Source organism: Brugia malayi (assembly GCF_000002995.4).
Source record: "Brugia malayi strain FR3 genome assembly, contig: Bm_v4_ChrX_scaffold_001, whole genome shotgun sequence".
In the NCBI taxonomy this organism is placed as follows: domain Eukaryota; kingdom Metazoa; phylum Nematoda; class Chromadorea; order Rhabditida; family Onchocercidae; genus Brugia; species Brugia malayi.
Window position 1 is genome coordinate 7,427,862 of NW_025062479.1, and position 18,639 is coordinate 7,446,500.

Sequence of the window (18,639 nt, forward strand, 5' to 3'; positions counted from 1 at the left end):
CGCAATTAATGAACAGATTCTTTAATTTGAATTTTTAAATGATGACATGAAAGTTTCTAAACAGTTATAATTTTAAAGTACTACAGGAATTCTAAAGTGATATCTACAAATAACCAACAACCTATATGCTGAGTTATCTTTTTTCCCTTAAGACTTGTTTTTTAAGATCAACGTCCCAAATAGGTGTAGGTGATTGGTCAACAGTTCCTACGCTCAATATCTAATGAAGCACTAAAAAAACTCCATTGTCTCGACTGTGTTTGCTTACTTATCCAAAATTTTACCAGTCCCATTATATTTAAAAATGCTAGTTTCGGAAGACATGCAATCGTTTTTCCAAAATTAAACATCCGTAGAAATCTTTATTAAGTGCTGAAAAATGGAATTATTGATTGCCTAGTCCTAAATTCCCATTGTCTTCATGGAAGTAGATGTTTCTACTTTTCAGTTTTGCTTTAGTTAAGAATATATTGCACAACGGCTTTGGATAAATAAAAGCAAATAATTGAATTTAAAATTCTATGCGAATTTCATAATCTCTATAGTTGTCGAAATAAATTTGTATTGAATTCATAAGACCAAGGATTGTTTTCTTGAATAATTCTTGGATGAATGTTTCAGTTTTATACCTCATGTAAGAAATCCAACTGTAGTTGAGTTTACTTGTATTATTTAAAATGTCGCAGTTTGTTAACAAAGAATTTGTAGAAAATTACTCCTGATTAAATTATCCTAATTAGATTGCTAAAGTTTTCTGATTTGAAGGCCAAATTTAGATTTAGTTGTTGACAAGGTTACTAGCTATTTGTTTTATTAGCCTCCGCTGTTGCATGTCAACTCCTTGAAAATGCGTATTGCTATAAGACAACGCTTACCACATGAAAATTTATACCCAATATTTTTTTTTTTATGTAACGTGGTTATTAGTGAATAAAATTCGTTACGACAGACTCCTTCACAACATATTTGACTGTACTAACTCCAAATCACAAACAATAAAACTTCCCTAACAGATCCCTACAGGTTTTCGATAACAGTATACACCTTTTAGTACTTTTAATGAAATGTTAAATGTGATTTGATATCATTATGTTTTCTTGGTGAAGTCCTAATAGAACACTGACACCTTTTTTTAGTTACTTACAATGTTTTTTAACAGTGAAATGTGCCGGTGATTTGTTTGAACAAAAGTGACGTTATCAGATACATTTACTTTATTACAAGGAGCCACGAGAAGAGGTGGATGAAAAAAAAAATTATATAGGAAGAGAATATTGATAGTGCATCTTTGAAAAGCAACTTGGAGAAATACGTAATACTTCCCATCATTCAAATCATTAAAAAAAATATATATTGACGTGAACTGTCAATGTAGAATAAATCAATCCACATTCCAGCCATCACATCTTATATAATTCTTATTCCGATTTAGTTCTGTGATTCTTTCAATTTCTTCCTTTGTCAGCTTCATACCAACTACCTAAAAATTAAGCGTTACAAGTTAAACATTATTTCAAATAAGTTCCCGAAATCGCTCACTTAATTACGACATCTGTTTTCACAGTCAAAACAGAAGTGTGAACTTTTCGCAGCTTTTACTTTAGTTTGATAAGCTCCTACGTGCTATTTGAAAACGTCTTCAACAAATGCTAGTATTGCATAAGTTCAAACTGCACTTATAGAAATAGTCGGTCCGGATATCTCGATGTATAAAGCATTATAGAGCGCTATTAAGGATGACATAGCACTTCATTTATCCATAATCAGAGTACAGGTAAAACAGACTTGAGCCATAACCTCGACTTTATTTGCCAAGTTGGAATAAATACGAGAGAAGTGGTTGTGCTTAAGAGAAATATGGGGCTGTACACGCACGAACTGGAGATCAATGTATCTCTTCATCCTATAGATTCCTTTGACATAATTACCAGTCAGCAAAATTATGAACCTGGTGTATAAAGCTAACAACAAAGCAATCGTCGAACTACAATTCCCTCAAATCAAAAAAAAAAAAAAAATTATACCTTGAAGTTGTCAATCACTCGTTCCGGATTTGCTGACTTTGGTATAATACCAATACCAAAGCTCAGTGCCCAAGCTAACAAAACGAGCTGGAACATTTCTAATGTGAAAAACTACTCAATAACTTAACACTTTGCTAAAAAAAAATTTTCAACGAATTTGTTACGAACATTTGAAGCATCAACCTGAGGTGTTGAGTTATGTATTTTTGCTGTTTCAGCAATTGTAGAATCAGACATGAGATCAGGATGATTCCTAGCAAGTGAAGAATAAGCCTAAAATTAGAAAATTGATTCCCAAAAACATGCAAAACGACTTAGAAAAAAGTTTTTGCCATTTGGCTTACTTTTTCAAAAGAAGACTGATTTTAAAAAATCTAGAAATTTAATGCTAAACTAACCTGGAAAAATATCCCCTCACTTTTGCAATAATCTCTTAACTCTTTGCGAGTAAAATGAGGGTGAAATTCAACTTGATTTACAGAAGGTGAACATTTATGTAATTATATGTTTCTCATTTTTCGAGAAGGAAACGTGGAAAACATTTATGTAATTATATGTTTCTCATTTTTCGAGAAGGAAATACTTGATGAGACACAAATTCCGGAAATTATTCTATGTTGGAAAGACTTCTGGAGATGGAAATACTTTATTATGGAAAAGAAACAAAGGACAGAAAGAATTGTGCGGACTTAATTGGATCCATCGTTTAAAAGCTTTTAAATTTTCTTTGCTAACTAATTCGGAAATCTAATTTTGATATTCAAAGCCACAAAATCTAAATTTATCTGGATATAAACAAAATCAAGAATCTTAGCTTCGTATGCTAACCTGTCACGGCCAAAGTTTATACAAAGGTGAACTGAACCGAACGAAAAAAATTCAAACAAATCATGAAATACTGGAACGCAATTCAAATGTTTTTCTTGCCATAACAAATATTTCTTTAGTAATAATTACTTGATCGGAATGCCTTTCTTTAGTAGAATTACTCCAATTGGATTAAGAATTGCAGCTCTATAAATATCATTCATGTGAAAAATTATATTAAATTAAAAAATATACATTCGAAAAAAACCTACATTACTGTGTAATACACGTAGCGTAAAAATTGTTTCAAAGTCTAGTCAGGATTAAGATAAGTTCAATGAGAAAAGAAAATGAATAACTTCCTTGAATGACTGTTTAGAACTTTGCTGCCTGAAAATTCTTCTATAATTACTAAAATCCAAATATTCTGATATAGAAATTTTTCAAAACCAATAAAAGAATTAATAACTGTTTAATTTTTATCAAAAACTAAGTAACCCGTCAGTGTTTTTTCTGCCAATCATTTATGGCATTAAATTGAGATCAGCGTCATTCGTATGTGATAATCTGAGAGTGAATATATGATTATGATATTGCAGTGTTGTTTTAAGTGTCATTTTAAAGATTTCATCATCAGTTAATCCGAGCAAAGCAATAATGTTCCAGAACAATTAAACTAACATCATAATGTTGATTTTACTATCACTACCTTTTATAAATGATTAATATTAATAAGCACCAGCTTTAAGCGCACACATCCCATAGAAGATCCAGGTTTCTTGTTGAACATCAAGATCAATTATGTTTAAAATTTTTGATATCAATTTAGGAGCCTGTCCAACTGTTTAATTTAAATCGTAATATAGACTAACAACCAATATCCTGGTGTCAAAGGCATCGAGCAGCTGTCTTTTGCTCCCAAATAAGAAACAAAGCGGATGGGACTGTAAATAAATGGTACAAAGAAAAAAAAGTCAGAAGGGATTCTTCCTCAATGATTGTGTTATTTCTAGCAGGAAGAGGGAGAGAGAGAGAAAAAAAAACCGAGACCTAAAGAAATTATACGCATAATCAATTTAAAAAAAAAAATGAATTGTTGGAGGAGTTCAGAAAGTTACAGAATAACAGTATATATATCGAAACATACACTAAGGAATGTCTCCAGACATATAATAAGGAAAATGTGAATAAGCGCTTAGTTGATGGTTAGTCGCTTGCTATTCAGTATTTCTATCTGTTGTGTGGAAAATAGATGAATGAGATTACGTGTTTGGATTGTGGAAATTTTGGAATAGGGTAGTACTGGAAATATTTAAAAAAATGATTTAATAGATTAAGCAAGTATGAAGAAATTGGAAGAGATGCTAGCGGAGCTAAAATTTGGTATTAATGGCATCTCCCCAACGTAATGTTTGGTTTTCTTTTCAGCTCACATTTTACTGTAATTAGTTCGCATTCATTTAAAATTGTGAGATTAATAAAAGATAACTAACTTTCGAAAAAGCCGTTAATCAATAAAATTTTTCTAGTGGACTATTTAAAAGCTCAGATTTTTCAACCTTCCAATACGTATAAATGTCCGTATTTTGTACATGGAAAAAATTGGTCACTTTTTCGTTGCGTCTGTTTAATTCCTCATAATCTGCTTCATTTCTTCGAGAATTTTTGTTCTCTTATAATGTATTCTTCAACATGAATGGATCAAGATGAGCAGCATTTTCCATCTGCCTGTTTCAGACACAGTGGATAAAGACGAAACTAAGGAAACAACATCGAGATGCGTTCGTCCAGAAACTGTTGGAAATTTTGTGAGGATATCAATATATGTTAATATCGTCAGTGAAAGTTCTGACCGGTTCCATCAACATTTATTTCTACTATGTGCTATTAATGGAAAAGTGTGCAGAAGTTTGCCTGATATCTAAGAGTAGAGAAGTGATTCGACTGCTAATATTGGTCCACTGCCATCTGAATGCAATATCGCAATATCGCAACAGTAGTTGGATAAAATTCATTTTGTTTTTTGTTAAATTTTCGTCCAAAGAAAAATATTATTCAATTTCAGGAATACTTCAACTCCAATCATTCCGAGTAACATTTGAAGTGTATTAACGATAACAAATCGGTGGGATACAGCTTCACATCGAAGAAGTTTGTAAAAACTTTGTACTATCAATCCATTAAAGGAAATAGCTGTATAAAAGTAGGTCTGTTTAAATCATTCTTTTGTCTGACTTTGATTTTGGTAATTTCATCCTCTGACTTTGTAACTAATACGAGATATATACTTGTAATTGGGATATCTATAAATAGTCTAGCATGTAAGAGTTTATGCATAATAAAATTGAGACTGACTAACATTCAATGGATCTCCTGCATGTGTGGCTAGTCGTTATTGTTAATATTCTCTGGCGCTCCCAAAATTCAGAACTGGTAATAAAAGGGAAGGTATATTGAGTTATATCTTCTAATCAACCGAATTTCAAAATTAAGGTCAAAACTATCTTGCTAACTTTTAAAGGCAATAAAAGTTTTGAAGACAGCCGAGAATGTTTTAAAAAGAGCTTTATAGTTAATGTGAAAGCCATGTAACCGAATTTTAGAGACAGGATGCAGTGATCAATATGTGGAGTAACGATGGTAAACTAGAAGAGTTGATCAGTAATGCTGTCGAGTCCTGAAATGGAGATATGCTTTATTTGTTTTGATGCGGTGTCCAGTGGTGCGTTGTAGGAGTGTGGATCAAACTTTAAACATACCTGAGCACCTCTACTCCATCACTACTTACCACAGAGATCCTTTAGTTCTCAACATTTGTGTACTTTTCGTCCCATCTAACCTATCCCCAGTTTTGCTTTCGCAATTTACATTTCAACTTCCTTTTTCTTGACGTATTTCACTTCACTTGGTTGATGTTTAATCATTTCTGTGTAATATCATTCTTGTCCTTATCTTCTCATTTGCAAAAGTTAAAAGCTTTTGCATGTTTATAATATAAAAAGCAACATAAAAATGTTATTAATAGATCAATAGGAACTTTCTGAACATTCGATTTCTCAAAGAACTCGACTAAGAAATATAAAGAGAGCGTGTTACTCTAAATGCGAAGTTGTTTCAAATATTTTCTTTCGACTGTGGTGATTTACACTTCCTTAAGATGTTGACAGGTATAAGGTAAGCGATAGAAAAAGGAAAACATTGCGAAACTATGTGTTAAGAAACTAGGTGGTTGCTAGTAAATTATGCATTTGCAAACATCGATCATGCAATATACCGAAAATACTATTATTGAATCCTCAGTTTCAGGATATTATGACATCGCAGTCGGCATCAATTTATTATGACCCAAAAATATAAAACGTTATCAAAAAGACCCTTAACCAATTATGTCTGTAACATACAGGATCTCTAATAATTCTTTTTTTCCAAAGTACTCGTTCTTTTCGTGATAGCGAACTAAATACTCACTTTTACATCATTTAAAGAAGACAGTAAGCGCCAACAAATTTACTATAAAATTCGTCAAACATTGCTTCAAAATTATTTTAGATTTTTTTTGATGATTAACGACTTGTAATTATTTCCAAGTTATGTTTAGGTGAAAAAACTTGATTTCTATCTTCTGAAAAAGTTACAGTGATATTCCTATAAATCGAAAAGAAGGAGGGAGGCTAAAATGCTAAATCAGATTATCTTGCTTCTTGCTTTCTAGTTTGAAGAAATTTCAACTGCAATAAACATTGTCAGTTTTACAGCTTGAAACGAGTGGAAGTCGACCTTTATGTGAAATTCTAATAATTTTTGAAAGTTTTGGTTCTTAAGATTTAGATTTTTTTTTAATGAAAATAAAACTGAGACTTGGAATTTAATGATAAGTTGAATTGAAAAATGAGAACTGAAAATGCAGGTTACATGGGCCAAGTAAATTAAAATAAATCATAAAATTCATATGAAATCTTAGTTACTGCTGACTTCATAAAAAAATGAATGAACAAAAAGTTATGTAAGAATTTCTGGTAGCAGGAAATTTGAGCCGCTTCATTGATTTACAATTCTTTTTTTTCTTGATCGCAAATGAAGACTATATTTTTTAAATTTCACTTCAATTTTTTGCTACAATTCGATGTTTTGCAATCTATTGAAATCGGCGCTTTTTGCTTAACAACAAATAAAAAATAACTAATTGAAATTCTTTGCATCCTAGTTCACTTTCATCTCTTTTTTCACCTATTTTACCGTGATCCCGACTTTTTCATACATATTTGAGCATTTATATGTGTGATTCCTAATTATCTTGTAATATTATTATTTATTATATGGCAATAATCCAAACGAAAAATCAGAAAAATTGACCTATTTAAACTGGAACTTTCAGCTTTTCTGACAAAATTTTCCTTAGGTGAAATATTGAGTTTGCTGAATGGTCCTCATCGATCAATTCATTCAGGGAAAAATTTTAGAATATTAGTGGAAAAAATATTAATGTAATCTTTCCCTGTAATGTAAATACCGCAATTCATAGTAACAAGGGGATTCAAGAATATATTGTAGATCTTCCAAAGAATTTTTATGTGCTACCCAGATCAGTATAAAAATATATCTAGCTTTGTAAATATGTATGGCTGGTAAGATTTATTGATTATGTCCTGCTTACTTTCCCTGTTTGATGAGGTGATGAGTTCAGCTATGTCTGTATGTATCCCATGAAAGAAGTGACCAATAGTTCTTACCACTTCAATTACTGTTATTTATCTTTCTCTCTTTTAAAGAAGAATCTTTCCCTTATACAAATATTAACTCATTTGTTAAGGAAAATTACTGTTCCGGAAATATCAATCTTTCCCTGCAATCGGCAATATTTACCAATTTTTGTAGTTTACATCTTTCGCTACTTTTCGTGAGAGAACGAAAATACCTTCTGTAGTTTTGACGAATGCTACTGTCCGTCTTATTCAGCACGTATGTTGGATGTGGTTTGCTTCTCTATATTATAAGCTTTTGAAAAATTTTGATAGATTTCCTTTAAGAAAACTCAGCATCTTTCGTTCAGCTTAGCGCAAAAATGATTGCCTCTAAATCGTAGAAATATCTCGCAGTGATTTCTCAACTTAAGCATACAAAAATAGGCGTGAATACTAGAAAGAATTCACATTTATTACGCTATTGTGCGAATCCTTAATTAGAGATCCATTAAAATCATATAAAGCATTCTTATTCTTCTCTGATTCAGATTACTGAAATATCAGTTGTTGACTTCAGTATTGTTCTTTTGTTATCATTCTTGACAAATTACAATGATCTAAGCTGAAAAAAGATGGGAATTTCTGATCAAATATTCGTTTGCTACTTATTACTATTTTCTATTTACTGTTGAACGATTTTATTAATATCGGAAACTTAATCATGATTTTTTCTTTAACTGTCTCGTATCCATGAACTTTCCGGCATCTTAAGATTATTTTCTGATTCTGTGCTCCGAAGATTTATGTTTTTTATATCCTAGAAGAGTCGCAAAATTTGCATTAATGAAAAATGGTGTACGGTTTCAATGTTTTCCTTCTCTTACAAATTTGTTCACTACTTTTCGACACCGTTTCACAGATGATGATAACAACATTTGCGCTACAAACGATTCAAAACAATATCAAAATCTCTTCTTTACATTCGCCAACATTAAAGGTAACGTTTTTTTTGCCAAAATCCTGGTTGTTTGTTACTACCATAAGACCGAAACGAAAAACATTTTAAAGATCTAAAAACTTTAACTATTTTACTTCTTCCAGCTATCACAATGCAATCAACTTCATTACTGTTGAAAATCTACGTACGATTTCACTTCACTTACAATTCTTTAACCAGTTTTGCAAAAATTGCAGGCTTCATCGCATGAAGGTTATATACCGGAGTCAGCACAAATGGGTACCGCGGTTCGAGTTTCTCCTTCTGCATTTTCAGATTCACTTCAAATAGACATTTATGATGATGACCTGGTAGAATTATTTCAACAACTATTTATGTAGATTCTTTTAATTAGAGTTCTTATACCTTGGTTTTTTGCTCATAATTGATACTTTTCGTTTTGTTTTGTTTTTTTCTTAAATGAAAAAATATTTTACGACATTTCATACTTTATTATTTTGTAGAAACCTGGAATGTCTCCAGTCAGTTATGAATATATATTAACAGGACTAGGCTCGTCCATATTTGCTGTTGACCAGAGAGGTTATGTCTACTTAAATGTACCATATATTGATGCTGATCCTCCGAATCCATCAACATATCAGCTTCATGTGAGCAAGTTTTCTTTAATAATCTTTTATTCACGAAGAAGAGCAAAGCTAATGAAAAATTACTTCTGAAGGGCTACTAAAATAACGAAACATTTAAAGATAGAAGCTCGAGAAGTAAACACGACCCCAACTCGTAGTAGTGAACCAATATCAGTAATAATACACGTTATGGATATCAACGATAATCCACCCCGCTTCAGTTCCTCTATTTATACTGCCAATGTCAGTGCTAATGGTACTATTGATCGCCCTGTCATAAAGGTTTATACGGATTTCTTTCTAATCATTCTAACTTTTAAAAATAAGAAACAAGAAGTTAAAATATTCTTGTTGAATTTAGATTCATGCAACGGACAATGATACTGGCAAAAATGCACAAATAAGTTACCATTTGGTGTCAATAAGTGATGGAGCGTACAATAATTTTTGGTATGACAGTAAAGCGCATCAATTAAATGCTGTTGGAAACTTGAAAGCTGGTGAACGATATGAAGTTAGCACAGATAACATCATAAGTTTAATAAATTTATAAACAGCTTTTTCATAATTTGAATTTAAACCAGTAGTTCATCGATGGTAGATCATTGAAGCCCCGTTTAGTTTGGTCTTGGAATGACTTCGAAATTATGACTTTAACTGTTACTTGAACAATGCAGTAAAAATATGTTCATGACGGTAGGAATGCAGACGACTCACATCTTTCATAGTTCATCTTCTAAAGCTTCACCTGATTAATTGAAAAACTAAGTCTATAATTTTCAGGTTATACTGAGAGCAACTGATGGTGGCGGCCTCTCAAATCAAGCATTAATAATTGTTTATTCTGTACCTGATAATTTTCCAAAAGTAACAATGCTTGACCAGAAAAAGGAATCATTCGGACGGAACCAGATAGCCGGTCTATCTAATTTTTTAGTGGCCAAGTCATCGATTACATCTACATCTGGTAATTGCCAAACATAATTACATAAGAATTGTTTCTATATGTGTTTCAAACAATCACAGAATGTCACATCAAAAGCTTCGTCTTATTCTGAGGTCGAACTAAAGAAAATAAATGTAGTCGTTAGATTTTTCTTGGTCCGTTGTGGACGAATCGCGCTCTTTATAGTAGTTTATCTTTCGGGTAGAGAAACTTTCCATAGTTGAAAATATTGTTAATATGAAGCAATAAGTATCGATGGTGAATGATTCACAAAAACGGGAAATTTGGAAATTCGCACGAAGATAACTAGTTGATATTTAAAACAGATTATCAGTGACGAACGAAATGATATATTACATTTTAAATGTTCTGTTGTTTCAAGTACACCATCAATTCGCTCTGATAATCTGAGAAATGGTGCAAATTTATTTACTTTACACAGTTTTTGTAGAAAGTATTGATTCACCTGAAATGATCCAAACTTACGTTATTGAAATAAGCGAAGCAATTCCACCTTACTCCATTATCATTACACTTGGGGTAAGTTTCTAAGAAAAATTATTCCAGAAGATTTCCTTTGTTGCAAGGCATTTTTTTTCTGAAACTTTTGAAACAGTATATTTGAAATTTTACAGGATGATTCAACGAAGGAACAAGTATATCACACGATCACCGGTGGTAACGAAGATAACAAATTTGCTGTCAGAAACGAAATGTAGTTTTGTATAATTATAAAAAAAAAGGTGTTTCAACTGAAAAGTGAAATACCTTATGAACTTGCATTTCATGTCATTTCTGTAAATCAATATAGACCTATTATTTCTCTATAAAGAAATGAAACTTGAACTTATTTTATTGTAGTGGGGCTTTAATTACGGTGAAGTCGTTTGATAGAGAAGAAACGTCACTTTACACTTTAGAAATCGAAACACGCTCTTTAAAGCTAAATCAACACTTGCATTGGACGATTGTCCAGGTTGTTATAGCGGTATGTTCATTAGAAATTCGTGCACATTGGTGGAAACCATATATTCTTTAAAACTAAAAAAACAGTGAAGATAAGTGAATTGTGGCTTTTTTATTTTTAGTTTAATTCTCATTTTTTATATTAATTCAAAATAATTTGAATAGTGTTCAAGTTCAGTTTCATGTGAATTTGATGAAATTCTGTTCAGGATATCAACGATAATGCACCAATATTCACTGATCCGCAGCCAGTGAGGTTGCGTGTTAATAAAAGTGGTGTAGTCAATTTTGCCCCAAATACGTATTTGGGGCAAGTGAACGTAGAAGATCCAGATGACGGTGATAACGGACATGTGGGACTCAGAATAGCATCTCCTATGAATAAGTATGTGTTTAGATAACAGCATCTATAGTTAGAACCTGTCAAACCTTCCAGGTTTTATAGAAATTTACGGTATTTACACAACTCAGATTCAGTTCTATTATGTTTCCACTAATACGCCATTTTTGACAAGATTATTGGCCCCTGTTGTTGGTATTACCAGGTGAAAACATGATTAATATCCAATCAGTGATAAAAAATAATATTATATTTCAGATTGTTTTCAATAAATGACAGCGGTGCTGTTATGGTAAATGGTGATATGTTAAGTGGACATTTTGGTGAGCATCGAATGACTGTTATTGCCACTGATCACGGTGATCCACCTCTTGAAACTCGAGTCAATCTAATCATCAATATTGAAAATACCGCACAAAGTGTGCTATCAAATTCCGTTAGTTTTATTATTTGCAATCCAATATCCAACTAATCATATACATATACTACAAAAGTAGCAATTATAAGAATTCTAAAGAATCTTAGAGGAGATTAAATTAGATTATGACTAAGACTTTGTGATCTCATTTTTCGATCTTAGCCTAGGAAATTGCGATCTTGATTATCAATAAAAATTTTTTATGCTATCTTATTGGGCAAAAGTGAGATGTACAAGATCTTCTTAGTTTAGTTAAAAAAATAAAAAGAAATTACACGTACAAATATAAATAGAAATGTTTAGTTACAAACTTTTGAAATGGATCAAAATGTAATGAGAACCTTTCCAGATTCAGTTATCAAAAGAATCGAATAGTTTGGAACGTACGAATTTGATGCTGAATAGTACTGGTTCTGTGCAAAATGTACAATTCACATTCGATTCCTTTATACCAGGTACTACAGAAAAATTTGTATAGTGCGGTTAGAATAGTTTGAAAAAAGCAATTCCAGATTTAAACTATTTCCAAATCAAAAGTTATACAAATCTAACCATAAGCAACGGAAGAGAAATAAAGGAAATTATAGATTTAGTAATTAACACATTGTAATTGAAGATTTAAAAACTATTGTTTTGGGATAGGTTTACTGATCTCTGGGAGATTCGTTGGATGTAGATATTAATGTGTGACGTAACATAGGAATATAATATTTACCAGCAGAGGAAGTAGTACAATAAATTTGATGGAGAAGAATTGAAGTCCAAGTAGCGAAAATCCTTTTTTTAGTCGAATTGCGTCCTGGTTGAACTCTGCTCGTTTAACACACACTCTGCTGTAAATATGAGTAGCCTCTTTACATAGCAGGCAATATACATAAACAAAATACATGATTTACAATAAGAAGTTCACCTGCCGAAAGAGTAATCGATCTAACAATGAGCTGTTGACCTCGTTTACAAGCAAATCGAATTACTAGTTGACAAGCGCAAAAGACGTCAGTTAAATAAAGACAACAATGAGGTCAACTAAATGAAGAACTGATACCGTGTAAACAATATATGAAAGGTTTACAGCCTAAACATAAAATTGGAAAGAAAGAGTTTAAGGTATAAAAATTATTTTGAGAAGAGTTCATAGAACATACTTCTTACCCTTATTCTGTACTCTCATTTAATATTTTAGAATTTCGTGGTATTAAAATTCGCGACACATAACCACAAACAGTTGTTGCAGCAACCATGCAAACAGCAGCAGAAAATCCAACACTGCGACTTGCGCCTGTGTTCGAGCTGTCTGAGATTGAAGTTATTGTAGAAGAAAATCAAGCAGACATTGAACTCGTCAAGCTTCATGCTTATTATATGGATGGTAAACCTGGAAGCATCACATATATCATGCTTGCAGGAGATTCATCTCTTTTTAAGTAAGCGCTTAGTCATTCATGATTCTTTCTGTGTAAATATGACGACGATTCTTAATTTCTTCTATATTACATAAGTAATAAGTCTGGAAGCATTATATATGTCACACATCATGTGATACTGCTAATAAGCGTCCTATGAAAATCGAGTTGTTACAGTCTGAGTATTTACAAACAATTTATATATGTCAAATTTAAGGATGAAATTTTACATATAAAAAGCGTTCGTTTCATCATAATACAAATATTTAAATTTCAAATCAAAACTTGGACAACAACTTCAATGCTTAACTTGAATATTCCTCATTTAACCTGAAGTCTTGATAAGTCACCGTCACCATTGTTCAGCAAAGAAGTCATTGCAGTGTAAACAGTTTCACCGGATCGCTCCTTTTGCTGCGCCCGTTAGATGTGGAAAAAGAAATGTCTTATGAAATTCAAGTTGGTACTGCCGAGGTTCGCTTTTCCTTCCTGTAAACAGACCTTTAATATTGTATTTGAATTTGGTTAATCTGGGAAATATTTTGTTTAATTCTAGAAAAGCATATTTCAGGCGACTGTTTTGTTCACCGAGCAAAATTTCCCATATACGGCCTTGGTTCATGTGAATGTTGTAGATGTCAATGACTGGATACCAAACTTTGAGCTTGATAGCTACCAATTTAAAGTGAATGCAGATGCCAAACTCGGCACAGCTATTGGCCAGATTGTGGCATACGATCAAGATAGAACCGTAAGTTTTTTAAATGAATCATTTCTGTCGTGATTTGCTAAATTATTATAGGTTTATTTCTGTATCAATTTTCTTGTAAAAAAATCTGAGGGCCTTTTGTTCAAATCATTACCTTAATTTCAGTAGCTGGTTGTGAGCGTCGATGTATTCTGAAAAAACTAAATTTTTAAATAATGTATGCCAAAACTTTAAAAAAAAAAGAGTTAATCGGAAATTTTAAAGTGAAACGTAATGCATGCCTATATAATTACATTGTTTTAGGCACCGAATAACGAGATTCGTTATCGGATCAAAGAAAGGGACACTAATGAATCATACGTCAATGTAGATCCCAAAAGCGGTTTACTAACTGTCGAGAAAAACCTTCGTCTACTTGCAAATAAAAAAATTTCGGTAATTTGTCATACATAGTTTACAAAATTGTAAACCATATATACCTATTCCCATAACTGTGTTAATAAATATGATTTGCAGAACCTACCATTTCAGTTAAATATAGAAGCAGCAGATGACGGTACGCCGAAACGGTCTAACGAAACGCTTGTTTCAATTGATGTTGAACCTGTAGAAACTATCACTACCATTTTAACAAGAATGCCATCAACGTCTGATGCAATGTTTTCTAACAATAAATTGCAGTTCTCGCAACGGAATTACTTGTGAGTTTAATATGATGTGTAATTAAATAGTAAGAAAGCTGCCATTATGTGGGAAGAATCCTAACTTCCTCCAAGTTTAAAGATAAGTTCATGTTTCTGAAACTTATTTCAGCACTTCTATATCGGAATCGATTCGTTCGCCACATCTGTTACTTGTTTTACCAGTACTGAACAAGTCAGCAAATGAGCGTTTCACAACTTGTTCAATCATTTCTGGTGATTACGGAGGTAAGATGCCTTTTTTGGAAAAGATTTAAAACTAGTCATACGAGAATTTTCACCCGTTTTAAATTATAAAGTTAGCAAATTTAGGAATCTTTAGCATTTCGACTAACTCCGAAGGTAACTGCGACCTTCGAATGCATGCGTTACTGGACCGAGAAACAGTGGACTCCTATCAATTAAACGTAAGCGTAAAAACAGAACAACAAGTAGACCATGCAATTGTCCATGTAACTGTTCTTGATACATACGATAATGGTCCGAAATTCATTTATAATAACGATGAATACAATGGATATTTTGCAGCTTTGTCCACTGATGCCTCTTCATTTGCATTTCTCACCACCGTGCAGGTAATCTTTCTGGTATGACGGGCAGCATCAGATCTTTTCCTTCAGACAGTTACCAAATTTCTAACTTATGCATTCCAACTGTTAGTGATAAATGATTAACTGACGCTGACTGCTACTTAATTATCAAAGTACGTGGATTTTTACTTAAATTTTTAATTCAGACTAAGAATGTCGGTTTAAAAAACAACAGTGTTATTGTATATTCGTTGGATTCGTTTTCAATGGACTCGAAATACTTTATGGTTGATTTGAGCGGAAAAATCCAGACAAAAATGAGTGCATCACAAATGATGAAAGATAGTCAGAAAAATTATTTTAATTTCCGAGTTAGTTGTTTTTATTCAAATTATCTAACGTATAATTAGGAGTTTATTGTCAAAAAAAAAAGAAAAGAACAGACTCCGTTCTGTTGACTAGTGCAGGTTAGAGCTATTGCAATTTTCGACGTATCTCACTGCGATTCAGTAAATATTAAAGTCTGATATTATAGCATTTTTTTTAGTGCATATTAATAAGTAGTGCTTTCTCTCCTTCCAGTTACTCATTCAACTTATAGTAGATTCTATAACCGACTTTCAATCACAATCTAGACAAAAGATTAAAGTGATGATTTTTTTGATTATTCAGAAATAAATACCCACCTATTGAGCTTTTTCATTTTTTTAATCTTCTTGAAATGTCGAACTATCGCAGAGTAACTTCGAGTTTTCTTCATTCTGTAGTTTTTCAGTCACTATGCAATTCATTTTCAAGGCTCTGGTCTTTTCTTAACAGAAAATGAACCACGACCAGACTAAATGTTTATCAGCAGTTCCTAGGCCACACGAATTACTGATGTTTCCAGATTGCTTCCGCTTTATAATCATCCGCCTTGAATTCAAATAAAAAAATCATTTCTATAGACAATAACGAGTTATTAGAAGAAAAAAAAGAACGACAATACCTTTTGGTAAATTTTTCCAAATGACCATTTAGAGTAGTGAATATACTTTGAGGTGATCGCTTGTGACTCTTCTTATACTGTAAAGAAACTGTGTTCCAAAGCGGAGATATTCGTGAATATAATCAGTAATTCAAACCGATTCATTCTATCAGTTCTCAATACCGAACCACATCATCTCATAATTGCTAAAAGGGTAAGTTATTTTGCTTCATTGTTGGTTTATTCCTAGGTACTGTTAATATACTAACTGAATTCCTTCAAAATGTATGCTTGATAGAACAAAAACGACAAGGATATACCAGACTGCTTTTAGGAGATTGCAAAAATATTGCGAGAATTCACTGGTCCTTGTAAACTACTTCTCTTGGAAAGTATAGAAGGCCGAACTAATATAAAGAAGCAGAAACACGTCGACATGCGCTGGTATGCTATAAATCCAACAACAAAAAGGAGTTGCGAATTTGATGAGTACAGGTGAGAGCGTAATCCTGACAAGTCATCGAGAAATGAAGAAAGAAGTTTGATATGTATTTCAGCAAACTTTTCGATAATTCAACGATAAGAATGGTTGCTGAAAAACTAAAACAACGACTTATTATTGGTGAAATCCGTATTAACTTAAAAAATGTGTTTAGCGAAAATGCGTTGTTTTTAACAAATTTCAAAACGGTTTCTGCTGGTTGGTGTTTTACTATGAATTTCTCATACCGTTTCATTTTGCAGTGGTTTTGAGTTTAATAATGTCGCTTATCGCTAGCTTTTAAGGAAAGTGTGTTTTTAAAAATTTGATTGTTTTGGATATTGGGAATTCCTATTAGAATGCTTGCAGCAATAATTGTACTAGCAGTGGCCATAACAGTTGGAGCACTCCTTGGGATATGCGTAATATGTTTGTACTACATGCGTCATCGGGTGAAACGACATTCAAAACATGAATATCCAAACATTAATCAAATTCCAAAATTTGATGCCATATTTCTACCCAATCCACCAACCGGAAACACCCATGATATGCTTTATGAATCTCAAGTATGCCATTTCGGTTCCCACCAGAGAAATTTTTTATAAAATCTGTAAGAACACGAATATTTTTTGAATGACATATAACGTTATCCAAGAAATGAATAAATATTCGCAGAATCAATAAAGAAAGTTTTCTACTTCAAAACACCACACTTCTATCCAGCATCAAAGAGATTTCATTATCAGATGCTCGAAATGCCAATGGGAGAGGAAAACAGTATGCTCAAACCAGTAGGAAAGATAAACGGAATATCCGCTGCTGCATACGGTTCCAACAGCTACGATTTGGATCTAAAGCAGAGTTATCAGAATTATGCTCAAAACGCATTGTCTGATAAAAAAATTTTCGTTGAAGAAAAAATGTTTTCGGTCAGTGAACGAAGCGGGCTACATCCGCAAAAGAACAAGTACATTGGATTTTAATCAATTATTAGTTTAATCTGAGATTCACTCAGATGAATTCCTGTAAAATTACGTACCTAAACTTTTCGACTTCGTACAACTTTTCTAAAAGTTATGCAGTGATCCTAAAACAAAATGATTGCTGGGCACATTAGAAAATCAGCAGTTATGAATAGAATTTCATTAAAAGTTTTTTTTTTTTTTTTTTTTTCTCAGGAAGATACAGGCAATAGCGATACCTACTCCAGATTATCCTATGGATCAAAAAAAAAGTGTTTGTTAGTAAGTGTAACTATTTGATTTTCTCATTTCTCATATTCGGCCAGGTTTCTGAATGATTTTGAGACTCGCTGATTTATTTTGGTATTCATTTCTTGTTATCCATGATTTTTATTTCTCAACTGGTGATTAGATCTAAAATCGGCCGCTTCAGAAAAAAGAAATTACATCTGTTTACTATTTCATTAGAGTAAGTTTTTGATATCATGGCATTATATTTGTTGACAACGGCAGCATTTTGAAGAGCAGGTTCTTAACGTAACTGTTTCAGCTAATTTTGCAACAACTCTGTGAAATGAATTGAGCATATCAAAATGCTCTAGTCACGACAGAAATTCATCTTATCGACACTGATTGCTCCTTGATGAAGAATGACCCAATGATAAAACTTACTTCGTGTTTTAATACGTTACTTATTCCAGGAATTGTGCATTCACAGCAACAAGATTCCCAGTGCAAAACTTTTTCTAAAACAATGAGATCTGCTTAAACCGGCAATGATATACGTATATACAAGAAAAAGAACATGGTGAATATTAAATTTATTACTTTGAAATTGTAACACAAATACCATCTTTTCCATATTACTATCTTTATAAATACTTTGTGGTGAAACTAAAAGGTGTTTGCACCGGAGATAAAGTTTTCTGAAACATCATAGGTGTAGTGCAAGAATTTCAGGTGCCAAAAGTGGTAGCATTTCATAACTGAAGAAACAAATATTTTTAAAGGTACCATGAAATCAAACTCTGAGTTTCAAAAAAAAAAAAAAAAAAAGAAAAAAATCATTAGAAAATCGTTTTGAAAGTAATCAGATGTCAGTAACATTTAAAA

General features: G+C 32.3%; 2 protein-coding genes across 3 annotated transcripts; one reads left to right on the top strand and one right to left on the bottom strand.

Annotated features, from left to right (window-relative positions):
• Positions 1–1,381: 1,381 nt before the first annotated feature.
• On the bottom strand, positions 1,382–2,261 carry Bm9657 (Uncharacterized protein; the record flags this gene model as incomplete). The annotated part of the gene is made up of 3 exons (XM_001898990.2): positions 1,382–1,480; positions 2,025–2,111; positions 2,208–2,261. The coding sequence occupies 3 exons, from the start codon at positions 2,259–2,261 to the stop codon at positions 1,382–1,384; spliced, it is 240 nt and encodes a 79-aa protein (XP_001899025.2).
• A 6,171-nt stretch (positions 2,262–8,432) lies between these two features.
• Bma-cdh-5 (Uncharacterized protein) lies at positions 8,433–18,276 on the top strand (the record flags this gene model as incomplete). 2 transcript variants are annotated; one of them, XM_001898989.2, is made up of 27 exons in its annotated part: positions 8,433–8,510; positions 8,708–8,821; positions 8,975–9,121; positions 9,221–9,382; positions 9,462–9,614; positions 9,884–10,067; positions 10,498–10,586; positions 10,682–10,761; positions 10,908–11,034; positions 11,222–11,397; positions 11,611–11,788; positions 12,120–12,225; positions 13,005–13,194; positions 13,557–13,647; positions 13,745–13,924; positions 14,186–14,317; positions 14,414–14,583; positions 14,696–14,811; positions 14,896–15,158; positions 15,320–15,484; positions 16,154–16,294; positions 16,415–16,575; positions 16,638–16,780; positions 16,931–17,130; positions 17,311–17,531; positions 17,743–17,808; position 18,228. In XM_001898989.2, coding segments are annotated over 27 exons (3,834 nt in total). The 2 variants fall into 2 exon arrangements, with proteins under 2 accessions (XP_001899024.2, XP_042929923.1); XM_043073989.1 differs by lacking the exon at positions 17,743–17,808 and having other exon boundaries at positions 18,228–18,276.
• Between the last annotated feature and the right edge of the window lie 363 nt (positions 18,277–18,639).